This window comes from Barbus barbus (genome assembly GCF_936440315.1).
Source record: "Barbus barbus genome assembly, chromosome: 47".
Taxonomy (NCBI): domain Eukaryota; kingdom Metazoa; phylum Chordata; class Actinopteri; order Cypriniformes; family Cyprinidae; genus Barbus; species Barbus barbus.
In genome coordinates, this window is record NC_136725.1 from 11,936,664 (window position 1) to 11,951,345 (window position 14,682).

A 14,682-nucleotide genomic window follows, 5' to 3' on the forward strand; every position below is an offset into this window, starting at 1 on the left:
GCTCCTCCACTTTTCACGAAGAACTAAGCGACTCTTGGGGAAGGAATTGGGTCTCCGCACCACAGGAATGACTTTGGGAATCAACACCGCCGTGGGTCATTCGCCTAAACTCCTTGAACTGTCCAAAATCTAATATCCTAAATCTAAAATCTATACCCTCACGACCTTCCCTCACTCTGTCTTTATCTGCTTTGAAAGTTTTCTCTCATTTCAAACACACGTTATCATTTCTCTCTAGCCAATTCGCCCTTTTTATTTCTCTTCTAAAAGCTTTTTCCCCTACTTTAATTCTGCCCTTAAATCGCCTCTGTTGAAAATCTGGAAAACCTCCAGACTGTAACACATCACTTTAACAGCCCTGGAAGCTCTCATTTTATAAGACTCATGTCTGCTTTCATCTCAGTGTAGATAAACAATTTAGTTACTTTCATTCTTTGGCTACACAAATGATGTCTGTGTGCCCACCCTGTGTTCACTGTGTGAATGAGATTAATGTTTAAATCTTATGATAGTGTCTACAGCTTTAATCAATCACCATTAAATCAACATCAGACAATCCAACCAGTCTCTCCAATTTGTTTTGAGTCCAACTGTTGTTTATCAAAGGCTGTTTAGAACGGAATACAAGTGTATTTGCTACACACAGGGTACTGACTACTGTTTGTTATACTAGTACTTGAATGATGTGTTTTAAAATGCAGTACATTACTGATCACCTAAGGGGACATGATGATAAAAAGAATTGATGAGATGGGAGGAAAAATTATATTTATATGCCTTTGCATTCAGTTGCAAAACTTTTGCATTCCTTCACAAAAAATTGTGCTCCCTACTTTGTATTTGCTTGCAAAACATTTGTGTTCTCTCATTATTTTTATTATTAGTAAAACATGTTTAAAAATGATCATGTAATATTGTGAGTGTGAAAAAAGAAAGAGAGATGGTAATATTTCAATGATTTAGCATTCTTTCACAAAACTCTTTACTTTCCCATAAGAAACTTTGCGTTTGATATGTGTATATCACACAACCGTTTTAATAAATTGTTATTTTGTGCATTTTGAACTCATTCAAAGATATTCAAAAACACCACCACATATGTGACCCTGGACCACAAAACCAGTCATAAGTGGCACAGGTATACTTTTAGCAATAGTCAAAAATACATTGTATGGGTCAAAATGGTCAATTTTTCTTTAATGCCAAAAATCATTAAGATATTAAGTAAAGATCAAGTTCAAGGGAGATATTTTGTGAATTTCCTACTGTAAATATATCAAAACCTAATTTTTGATTAGTAATATGCATTGCTAAGACTTTCGAATAGTTGGATCTCGGCCAAATATTGTCTTGTGACTGGTTTTGTGGTCCAGGGTCACATATGGGCAAACATATGAGAATTTCTCATAACCAACGTACGCTTTGAAATGTATTACAGCAACAGAAAAATATTTACAATTTGAATCTCCTAGCATGCCAGAGTCATGAAACATACTAATTTGCCTACTGACATCACTGTTGACTGTTCTGAATAAAATGTAGAAATCTTCCAATTTTTAAAAATTTATATTCCAACAATCTAACCAGCATTTTTTCTTTACAGTTCTCACTATATCAAGAGATAGAAAAAAAAACAGCTTTTTCTAATGCTGTGTAAATATAAACAAGGATCTTGGTGGTCACAACAGAGCTCATTTAGAAAATATACAATTCTAAATTAAATGGCTGATTTGTGAGTGTTTCTTTGCTTCTTTGAATTGAAGATAATGAAGTTTAATCCTTTAAAAGTGTCAGAGGACTGCACTGGGATGAAATGATCCAAGTCTCCTAACTTGAAAGTGAAAACGTGCTCGTATACTAAACTGAATTATAACTATCTAAAATGCATCCCCAAACATAATATCACTATTTTTATATAACTAATTAATCGTTAAAAGATATGAGCAGGAAAAAGACAATACCAGTGTTCGAGTCTCAAGGGGCTCATCTTATTTTGTGTAAATATGTCTTAACTTTATAATAAGGAGTTACAAATACAGACAAAAACACAGCAAGAGAATGAGACTGAGCCCAAGGCACTAAAAAGCAGAGATTACAGCATGTATTTGCCTGTAAACCGGTTTGAGTGGCAGTCATTAAAAGTCCCTCATGCGTGCCCTACGAATTTGTAACATTATACAATCAGTAGCCTTTCACCTCAACTTGGTGCATTAGGCTTCATGAATAATGCAGAAAAAAAAGTTTCCCAAGTGTGCACAAAGTCCCACCGTCCTGGATATACAGCTCTCTGAAACTTCACTGAAGACGGTCCTTTCTCTCAGCACCCCAGTCGATCTGAAGATAACTTGCCCCCGGACACATTTTAACTGGGGAACCCTTAAGTCTGCTACAGACCTGACTGCACTCTCTACTCTTCTCTCTGCAGGGATAAAGTCTGGAGGACTTCTTTCATTTTATGCTTCTCTGAGTATGGGCACACTTACAAAACCAAGCAAAGTTTACTGAGAAGTCATGAACAAAGCGTGTATGTGAACCCAACATGAACACTGCAAAGTATTAAAATAAATATGAATTAATTAAGAATATTTTATTTATTTATTTAATAATAATAATAACATTATTTTATTTAATTAACACTATTTCATCTTGGTGTCCAGTAAAAATAAATACAATTAAAATCTATAGATAAATCAGTAAACAACTAACTAAATAAAACGAAATAATAAAAAAACAAAACAAAAAAAATAATCAATAAAAAAATAATTAATAAGAATATTTAATTTAAATGTAATAATTATTAAATATCTTCACTATTTTATTGAAGCAACAGTATATTGTCTTGGTGTCCAGTACAAAATCAATCACACACATGGAAAGTGTTAGATTGCCCAAGTCAATCTCCAGATTTAAATCTGATTGAACATGAATTTCAGCAGCTGAAGAGGAGAGTAAAGGCAGAAACTCCCCAAAACAAGCAACAATTGTAATTGGCTGCATTAAAGGCTGGAAAAAGTATTTCAAAGGATGAGACCAAGAGTCTGGTGATGTCTATGGGTCACAGACTCACTGCTGTGATTTGTGCGCAAGGGATCTGCAACTAAATAATAGCTCTTAATCTTTTATATCTGCCTTATGTTCAACTGTCCCAATACTTATGCTCACATCAATGAGTGGGATGAACTCTAAAAGTGCTGTTCTTTTTATTTGGTAAAATGTGTGTTGAAACGGCTAATAATAAAATGTGACATTCTGTAGTTTTGTCTCATATTCATGTTTTAATCATATTTGCAAATGTCTTGACTCCACAGCCAACAGAGCAATTTTGTCTTTACTGTTCCAATACTTATGGAGGGCACTGTATATGTATACAACCAAAAGCTAAATATAAACTGAAAAAAAAAAAAAAATAAATAAATAAATATATATTTAGTTTTCCCTGGTGGGAAGAAAATGCATAAATACATAAAGAACAAAAAAAAATTGGTCTTATCTCTGGTCCTTTTGAGACACTTTGTTGATTTCATGCGATTCATTCAATCTCTTCTACAGGAAAACCACCATCCCTGCATACTCTTCCAGTATTTTAACCATTCCTCCCTGTCATCAGAAAGTGTGCTGTGATCACTTATCAGAAGCCGGCGTGAGACAACCACGCTCTTATCGATCCGCCCGATTGGCTGAAAGTCCCCTCTGCACTTCATGGCCCTGGAGACCGGAAGGATCGATATTCTCCCACGAGGTGAAATGATTGATCGTCCTCCAAGACCCGGTTCCTGCCTCCCCCAAAACAAAACACTCCAGTGGAGGAGAAATCTGGCATAATGATCAGCTTTAAGCGATTAGTAACAGCTCCAGCCAGTCAGCGGCACAGCTATGGGAACGAGGGATGGCAGATTTGAAACAATACCAGACCTTGATATCAGGCGTGTGTGTGTGTCGCTGTATTACGCATGAGATATAATGAGGATGTGACTCACAGCAAAATGTGTTTTTCAAAGACAGATCAAGCCGACATCCTGGTGGGATTCACACTTCAACATCTACAGTATCAGCTCTGAGAGTCAGAGACACAGGACAGGTCGTTGAGAGAAAGAGAACCGTACAAATCTACTGGCAGGTCCAAAAAAGCTAAACCCCACTTGAATATCAACGAGTGTCATTTCAAACTCTACATTTAGGTTTATGGCTTTGGGATGGGAACGGAGGAAATGTTTTTTTACAAAGCCCATAAGGGCTCTGGTTAAAGGCGATGTTTTAATGAGAAGAATAACACCAGCAAACGCAAAACAATTAGGTGTTCAGGGAGGCGCAAACGGCTGTATTTACTGTTCTATCTGCCGGTCCCACACTTCTATCACCCTCGCCTCTCATCTTCAAAGCCCGTCGGTTGGTGGCATGGAAAGAGGGCTCCCCCCTCGTGAGCAAGACACAGAAAGGGCAGCGGCAGGGGCTGGAGGAAGCCTAAGTGGCCCTGGCTGAAGGGTGTCTTTATTCCCCGCCAAGCGGGCTTGCTGCCTGGGCCGTGATTAAATAGAGGCCCTGGTGGGAGGCCTTCAGCTGGTGGAGCTCATCTCCGGCAGCTCCCCGCAGCCCTTGTTCTCTGAAGAGGAGGCTAGGGGGTATGAGCGGAGCTGCGGGGTGGGCCAGGACCGCTTCTCTGGGTTTGCTATAATGAGAGGATGATCGTTCGAGTCTGGAGCTGCTGGAGAGTGCATTAGCAACATGGTTCAAACTTGCCGTTCAACGCGTGTAGCTCTGTGCCTTGCAGAGGTGTTTATTGCTTGACAGTGGGGGCATTTATAATTGAGTTTGAAAGTTTTCTGGAAGGCGAGAGCAAGGCTGATTTGGCAAGTCGACAAAATCTGTACTGAAAAAACACGCACATATACATATATATATATATATTGTGGCGGGAGGAGCCAACGACAGACACAGTGGGCGTGGCGTCAAGCCTCGGAGAGGTTTTTATTAAACAATAAGGGGTAAAATAACGTGTCCAAAGGGGGAAAAGTGTCCAAAATAAACAGGGATCTGGTGTCCTCGTCGTGCTGCGGGGCTGTGTAGGAGGGCAGTGTTCAGGAGGGAAGGGTCCAGGGAAGGGGCGGAGTCCGGTGGCCGCACGCGCTCCCCTCTCGGGGCCGGGAGCGAGTGGCGGCGGCGTCTCTGGCGCGGCTTCGTCCATCTTCGGAAATCCCGGCACTTCTGGGGGATTCGGCGGCCTGGCATCCTGGCCCGTCAGCCGCCTAACGGGTGCGGCAGTCCTCCTCGACGCTCCCTTCCTGGACCCACGAGGACACCAGCGTGCATGCACGGGGGAGAGACCGGTCTCCCGAGGAGAGGCGCGCTCGGAGTTTAAACGGCGGCGGTGATGAGGCTCTATTCACGTCAGGTGCGCCTCATCACACGCCGCCAGCCCTGGCTGTTTCAGCGCCCCTCCTCTCTCTCACACACCCACTCCCGTCGGGAGCCTGGTGAAGGGCGGCGAATAAGGGACGGGGTGGTGATGATGGACAGGGGGGAGGCAGCCGACTCGTCACAATATATATATATATATATATATATATATATATATATATATATATATATATATATATATATGTTTTGACAAGACAAAAATACTGATCAAGGAATTATAAATATTATTATTATTATTATTATTATTTTTGTATTTTGTATCTTATGCTCACCAATGCTGGATTAATTTAATAAAAAAAGAACAGTAAAAACAGTAATAATAATGATAATAATAATAATAACCAAAAATAGTTGACAATTTAATAGTATTTAGTTTGTCTTTTACTATACTTTTTGCTATATATGTATATAAAATAGTTAAATTAAAATAGTTTGTCCTTCCTTAAATTTAATTAGTTGAAATGTAATAAATTAGAAGATTATAAATTTTGCATCTCCACTGTATGTTCAATTACATAAATCTGAAACATTTTCTAGTTTTAATTAAAAATACAGAAAAAACAGACAACTGCTGTACATTTTAATATATTTTAAATTTAAATTTATTGCTGTGATGGCAAAGCTGAATTTTCAGCATCATTACTCCAGTTTTCAGTGTTACATGATCCTTCAGAAATCAGTCTAATATGCTGATTTTTATTATAATCAACATCGAACAGTTTTTGAAGCTCAATATTAACATGAAAACCATAAAAGTTAACAGTAAAGACACTTTAAGTTGATCAAAGTGATTGTAAATATGTTTATGGAGTTACAAAGGTTTTTTATTTGAAACAGATACTGTTGTTACTGAACTTTCTATTGTCGAAAATGATCGAAAACATTAACAGATTCCACAAAAATATTTGCAATCAAAGAAATACATTTCATTGTAAAAAATATATAAATTTAGAAAATTATTTTAATTAGTTATTTTAATTAGTTATAATATGACATTATAGTATATTACTGTCAATGAACATTGTGAACTAATTAATAAATTTATGACACAAATAATGATTAAGTTTTTTTTACCTTGTTGAATAAAAAATCCTTGCAAAACCTAAAAACTGAACACTGATCAACTGATGCAATTCCAAACTTTTCCATTTTGTAAAAAAAATATAGGATTTCATCATGTACTGGCAAAAGATATTGTCGTTACTTCTCTCACTTCTAAAAAAAAAAAGGTGCTATATAGCACTAAAAGTGGTTCTTTGGCTCGTAATCAAAGGGGAAACACTTTTGGTGCTGTATAAAAAAAGCAGTGGTTCTTCACCGGTTCTTTGGCACCGCTACCATATACAGAACCTGTTAGGCTCCTGTATGGTTCTTCAGCGGTTCTTCAGTGGTTCTTTGGGGTGATTAAGGTGCTATACAGCACCACTGCCTTACAAAGAACCTGTTAAGCTCCTTTAAAGGTTCTTTACGAGCCAAAGAACCACTGTTGGTGCTGTTTAGCACCATTTTTGTTGAAGAAATACAATGCAATATAGCATCTCTTATGGTTCTACATAGCACCATTTGACAAAGGTGCTGTATAGCACCTTTGAAGATATGGTGCTATATAACACCATAAGTAGTTCCCCTATGATTACGAGCCAAGAACCACTTTTAGTGCTAAATAGTACCATTTTTTTTTTTAGAGTGTTGGCTTTAAGCACCAAGACTCTCTTAGCATTAGCTGCAACCTTGTAATGCACACGTACTGTTTGTCTATTTACTTATTTATCAAACCTTTGCCTGGCAAAGTGTGCCTCCTAAGCAATTGTTGACTATCACAGACAAGTAGTATCCATGTTCGCTTCCCTTGACTGCGAAAAGAGGCAAACTAAGAGCAAAAACACATTGAATGAAATATAAAAGTGGATAGAGGTACGGGGAAAGGTCTGGAGATATACTCCTACAGCACTTTATTGATCACATTCTCTTTCCCCGAAGCGTGGAGACTGCAGAGAACCCCTAAACTCAAGCCTCCCACAACATAGAGCTCAGTTCTTGGGGGCAACATAAATAGATCCCACCCCATCTGAGGCAGGCTGCCCGGGTCTGTTTGCCACCACAATTAGCTGTTTTATTAATCTGAAGTACAGGTGCATCCATTTCGATGGACTCACAAACAAGCTTCCGATGCTTCCAGTGACTCACGCACAAGCACAGACTCGTGACAAGACACAATCAAGAGCCTTGGAAATGAATGAAGACTAGAATTAGACTAATTATGCAGATTTATGCATTAACGTGGAGCCCATAAGTCTGAGACCATTAGTGAATGCATTTGTGTTGCATTTTCATTATGTTTTATATTGTCAGCAACATAATAATTTGAGTGAAAAGATGAACTTCTAAATGCATAAGAATTTCACAATATATAATATTTAATAAAAAAATATTTGATTTGGGCCATATTTTCGTTAATAATAATAATAATAGTAAGCTAAGCCAAATACTATTTAAAAATACAAAACAATATTCTATATAAATAACATAATTATTAAAACAAAATAAAATAATAATAATAAGTAAAATGGGGATAAACCTATATACAACTGAGCCAAATACTATTTAAAAATGTAAAACAATATTCTATATAATAATTAGAAGCATAATACAAAATACTGTTTTTAGTTTTTAAATACTGTTTGGCTTGGTATTTAGTTTGTACCCCTTTTGATTGTTATTATTACTGGTGCTATTATTATTGAATATTTTGTATAATAATAATAATAATAATAATAATAAAAAACAACAATACAAAATATTGTTAATTGACTGTATTTGGCTTAGTATTTGGTTTGTCCCCCATTTGCTTTAATTATCAATATTAGTAGAAGTAGTAGTATGTGTATTTTTAAACATAATAATAATAATAATACAAAATATTGTTTTATTTGAAATAGAATTTAGATTAGTATTTGGTTTGTCCGTCTGTTACTTTGATTATTATTTGTATTATTTTATATGTATTTATATATATCGTATCATATCGTATCAATATCAGATAATAAAATATTATATTTTTATAATGACAAACTTCTTTCTTTTACAAGTTCCTTAAAACGTAATGTTTACATTTAATAAATTAGATTTTGAACCTCATTTTTTTATCTCCATGTATGTATGTTCAAATATATAAATCGGAAACATTTTTTAGAGTTCTTTGGAAGTTTCAACAATCTCTCTGCCTTTAATTGACCTGATTTCTGGCTTAAGGTAATGCTGTCTACCGCTATATGCTAAAAGCTCTTTCAATCAAAAACAATAACGGCACTGGTTTCATCTTTGTGGATTTTAACCGGGCTAAGGCCTTCACTTTCGTGAGTGAGGGTATTTGTGTGAGCAAATATATGCGAGTGGGTGATGTTTGATGAGCGGTAGTTTCTCTCGTCGTAGGGTGTCTCGTTCTCTCCTCCTAATTGGAGTTTCCATACAAACACAAACTCCCATTGGTGCAATCCGAATGCCCCAACGCAGCATCACTTGTGCACACCCACGCACAAACACACACATACAAAGCCACGAACAGCTCGTTTTGTGTGATGACAGTCACCTCAAGCATCTTTGCAGCCAATTAAATGTGTTTTCAAGACTTGTCAGATCGTTTTCCCCTCCCCCTTCCTCCCTAGTGTACAAGCTCGTCTTTACACATCTATGGGAATGTGTCACAACCAATGGCAGGCCGGCCTCTAAAGAGCCATGAAGGGTTGAAGGCCACACACGGAGGTCTTGAAATTGCAAAACATTGCAAATACACACTCCGTCTCATCATGCCTGTATTATATGTGGATAATGCATTTATAATATGTGACCTAACCTGTCTCCCACATACTGTATATTTCACAGCTCATATGCACACACATACACATATATCATCTCACTCCCACACATATACGAACACTCTCATTACTATAATGTGCTAGTCTTCTGGAGATTGCTGGTGAAAGGATACTTCCCAGCATGCTCCACTGCCACCCTATAGTCGATGTAGCTGTTGCAGGGATGGAAGTTGAATATGAACAGCAGGTTTGAGCGTTCAAACACGATCACCTTGTCAGCTTGATTCAAAGTCGTGACTGCTGCCTGTTAGAAACAAAAACAAGATGCTTAATGATGTAAATGATTGTCAAACATGAATAAACTCAGAGAAAGCTGTTATTGTTCAGATGTAGCCCACAGTTCATGAGTTCTCAGATGTTTTTTTTTTTTTTTTCTAAAACGTCTTAGAAGAAAAACTTGAAGAAATTAAACAATTGTTGATGGGAGTTTAGAGGTAAGTAAAAAATAAAAAAAAATCAGCAAGTCTGTTTTGCTGCCCTTACTTGGTTAGATTTTTGGGGGTTTTAGATGGTTTTGTCTGATGGTTAAGCTAGGCTAGGAGACTGACAGATTGATAATCTAAAACTAGTTAAAATCTTCAGTTTTGGTGGACCAGCTAAAACTAAAACCACTGGACCAGCTTAGTCTGATCTGTGTTCAAAAGAGTATAAAGCAGTGTAAAACAAAAAACAAAACAAAACAAAACAAACAAAAAACAAAACAAAAGTTTTGATACAAAGAAGTGGCAGAAACTTGCTGTTTCATGTAGAAACATTTAAAAAAAAAAAAATTAGCAAACAAACAAACAAACAAACAAATAAATCCTACTACTAAAATAAATAAATAAAACAAAAAATAAAATAATACGTTTTGATACAAAGAATAACTTATACTTGACACTAGTGGCAGAAACATGTTGCCGTTTCATGTAGAAACATTTAAAAAACAAATAAATGAGCAATTAAATAAACAAATAAATAAATGAATGAATGAATGAATGAACCAACCAATCAATCCTACGACTACTCCTACTACATATAAGAATAAGAATAACAAAAATATACGTTAAAAAATATAAATATATAAATGATTGAAATAAATACATATTTTTAAACTAAAAAAGTATACTTTATTTAATGGAATAATATTTCCAATAATAACTAAAATGAATACAATAATATTAATATGACTAAATAAATAAATTAATTAAAAAAAACTTTCTTGGACAGGTTGGGAGCCATCTGGTTTAAGATTTTTTTTTCTTTCTCAAAATGGTATAAAGCTATTTTTGAGTGTAATAGCTTAGACCATTTTCTCTTGGAAGAATTCAATAATATATATTTGAATTCATATTGAGATTTTTGACAGTGTCAGACAGTGATATCCATCTCTGTGATTGTTAATTTAAAATGAATCTCTGTCTTTAGAGACTTTCTCATAATGACTTTCATTATGAGTCTCTGATTGTGCTGATAAATATATTGTAGGCCAACATAAACTGTGGTTTGACAGGGTTTTATACAGTTTAATGCAGTTCTAATCTTATTTCTGCTGTCTTCAGTGCAAGTTGTGTGTGTGTGAAATGGACTTCCTGCTATGGAGAGTCATGCCTGGTTGGCTGTATTATGCAATTTCATTATCATATGGGCCATGCATCTCACATCCCATTTATTATGGCAGATAAATAGCTCCCCACAGTTTAACAGATGGCAAGGACAGATCCAGCAAGGAGATTTACATTGGCTTTCTTCTGTAGGTGAAAGCCAGTATGAGATGTGCACGTTTAGGAATGTGTGTATATGCATCTCACCTGACCGGCAGCCAGCCAGCCGTATTTGTCTTCTGTAAGATTCATGTCATGGTCAAAAGCATATAGTTGTTTGTATCGCAGATGCTCAATGTCCACAAGGTTGAACTGGCGACGGGCATAATAGTAGCTCTCGTTGTTTCCTTTCCTGGGAAAGTCAAGCCATTCCGGATGGCCGAACTCGTTACCTGGAGAAAGAAAAGTTTGAAAAATTAAGATTGCAAAAGCTGGTGAAAGTTTTTATCACCAACAAGAAAACACACCCCAGAGCATTTTAATGTAATTTAGTTTGTTATGGAAATATTATAACTTACATCCCCTGCAGGTCATTTTCTCATGAGATTTTCTTACACTGCACTGCTTTTAACTAAATAAGATTTATTTTTAATTTTACCAGCATTACAATATATGCTTGGTCATCAACAGGCAGAAAAACAGCCTTATCTAAAGATCTCCAAGGAAGGTTCAAATGTCTTTCTTTCTTTCTTTCTTTCTTTCTTTCTTTCTTTATAAATAAATACATTAAATAAATAAATACTAGTATTTAATAATTTTAGCTATGTAGATATTACTACACATTGCATATAAATACATAAATAAATAGCATTCAACACTTTAAGCTATGTAAACACTACTACACATTACATATAACATAATAAATAAATACATAAATAAGGCTTTAAATTATGTAAATTCTACAACTATATATATATATATATATACACATTAATGAATTAAATAATTATAGAAAAACTGACTAAAATAATTATAGAATAATATTATGGAATAACAATTATATAAAGTACAACTAATAATACTAATACTAATAGTAAAATAAGGGTTAAAGTAATTTAATTTTTTTAAAGTAACTTTCTTCTCTTCCTGATCCAAACTACATTACTGTCTCAATTGAAGCATCTAGCTAATTTTATACCAAGGAGTCCTTTCATAGACATTTACTGATTAAAAAGAAATGAAAAAGAGCAGCAGCAGAAAAGGACGTTGAGACAGTGAAGGATCCATGGCAGGAAGAAGAAATAAAAAGAGAGAAAGAAAGAGGGAGAGTATCAGAGCGATCAAATCCCTCAGCTTCCACTTGAACTTTATTTAATGTGCACGGGGACCTTCTCCGGCAAATAATTCTGATAGTGTCATATCATGTGTCAACCGGAGAGAGACAGAGCATAGGCTAGCAGTGGCGGACGCTCGCACAAAGAATCATGGCAGCTCAGACTCCATAATTAAACGAAGAGAGTGAAGAAGACGAGACACTTTGTCTCTCTTACGGCCCCTGACACCTCCGTCATGCGCCTTATCCTGCCGCCCCATGCGCTGAATACAGACACAACGATAAGGGACGTCCACTGCTCTCCACCTGCACATATATTAAGATAATCTTAAATTATTCAATGCTTGCACCGATGCTGTACTCTTGAAAGTTATGGGACAGCACTGAAAAGAGCAGTTTAGCACAACACATCTGCTGTTTTTCGGCTGGATGGTTCTCCTGAGTGAAAGTTTAGCTTGAGTGAATTGTGATGCTCCATAGATTCACTGTCTGTGCAAAATCCTGCAGTTGTATGCATACGTCTTTTTGAGAAATATATAAAGCTCACTTCATAACACCAGTTGAGGGAGATGGAATTTATCAAGGCCAGAAGGACTGCTGCTGTTCAGGTACAGTTTAACTGCTACATTTGATTTTTTCTTACAGCCGAGAGCAGATGCTGCAATCTATAGATTGAAAAGTTACAGAAGCAAAAGTAGAACTGTACATTTTCTGAAGAAGACGCCCATGCAAAACTCAACCATGCAGCAGTAAGGTTTTGTGGGACGTTGACAGGTGTTCTGACTATTTTTCATTTTATTGCTATGTGGTTGTCAAGTAGTTTGAAGAACTGTACTGATAATGTCTTTTAAATTCCAGTTTCAATTGAGGTAACAAACAGGATGAAGAATTGCAATACGAATTAAAATTAACATGCATATGGCTCATTTTTTACTTAAAGCAAAGACTGTCAGTACAAACACTGAAAGTTGTAAAATTTGAAATTGCCTTGATAGTTTTGGAAAAGTTTAAAATCCATTAGGTTTGAAGGTTTATACACTACCGATCAAAAGTTTGGTGTTGGCATGGTATTTATGTATCTTTTGCTCACCAAGGATATGTTTATATTTACAAAAAATAAAATAAACAGTAATATTGTGTATAATTTTAAATTGCATTTTTTTTTTCTATTTTAGTATATTTTAATACGTAATTTATTCCTGTGACTGCATTTTCAGCAGACATTATTCTAGTGGAAACTGTATTAGAATGTTTATTTTAGGATTATTTGATGAATAGAAAAATTCATTTGAAAATGAATTGTAAAAAAAATTACAGCATTTATTTCAAATGTAAATGAGTATGAATTTCTTAGTAGATTTTTAATTTACATAATATATCTGTGTGTATGGTGTATATTTATTATGTATATACAAATACAGACACATACAATATCTATTTTGAAAATATTAGCATGTATTTACATGTATATATTTATATTAATATAATTTATATGAATGAATATATTTACATCTTATACATGCATGGGTGTGTATTTATATATACATAATAAATATACACAGTAAACACACACGTATACCATGCAAACAAAAACTTTTATTTTGGATGCGATTAATCATTTGACAGCGCTAATAGATAGATGATATACAGCTACACATGACTCTTTTTGGCTGTTTAGGTGAAAATCATTTAGTCTGACCAATGTGAAAGGTATTAGCATTTCCTTAAGAATTCAAACAAATTCAGGTATTATTCATGTTTATAGCACAAATGGTCCAAGAATTCTAAGTCAAAGTCAAAGTATGAGCGGTAGTGTTTACCTAAAGCTGGCTGCACACTAGACGGTTTTAAAACCATGGGAGACCACAGACATGAAGATAGTTCAACCGATTTTTAGTATTATAATCCTCTGAACGCGCACACTAGATGAATCGAGCAGACCGCGAGACCACACTTGTCGATTGTAGGAACCACAGACATATATACGGCGAACTCTAAACGGCTTTTTTGTGCCCTTCAAGAGCACTTCGGGAAGGGGATGCCATTTGTAGGGATGTTCCAAACGAAAGTGAACAACTGAATCCCTTCACAAAGGGCCCTTCCAGAAGTACGTTAGTGAAGGGAACATGGGATGTTTACTTCATGGAAGTGATCATATGATCTTCAGTTAGGAGCTCTTGCGATGCAATTTAATGCAAAGTTGGGATTAATTTCGACTTCACATACAAACGCAAGTAGAATAGGCTGATTAAATTAGTCTTTATTTGAATGTAATACAAAATATTTTTCACCAGTAATAGAAATATGATTTGAAACGGTAGTACAAGCAAGTTGAAGCATGTTTGGTTTGAAAAAGTTTAATAGTAAATAAAACACAGTGAGACAATATTTAAATAAAAATAATAATGGGAATTAATATTTATTTGCAACAACTGATGGAGTGCTGAACGCTGCATGCACCAGCAGCGTTGTCAAGGTAACGTTTGGTCAGTCATTTCTTTCTCCAGAGGAGTTCCAAATGCAAATACGAGACAGT

General features: G+C 35.6%; 1 protein-coding gene across 1 annotated transcript in view; it reads right to left on the minus strand.

The window, feature by feature from the left end:
* Positions 1-9,360: 9,360 nt before the first annotated feature.
* Positions 9,361-14,682, minus strand: part of LOC306865847 (1,4-alpha-glucan-branching enzyme-like) — a gene marked incomplete at both ends in the record, with an annotated part of 62,457 nt that continues 57,135 nt past the window's right edge. Inside the window, 2 exons of the mRNA XM_079410675.1 lie at positions 9,361-9,534; positions 11,081-11,265. Of these exons, the coding sequence (XP_079266801.1) occupies positions 9,361-9,534; positions 11,081-11,265 (359 nt within the window). The remainder of the gene's footprint in view (positions 9,535-11,080; positions 11,266-14,682) is intronic.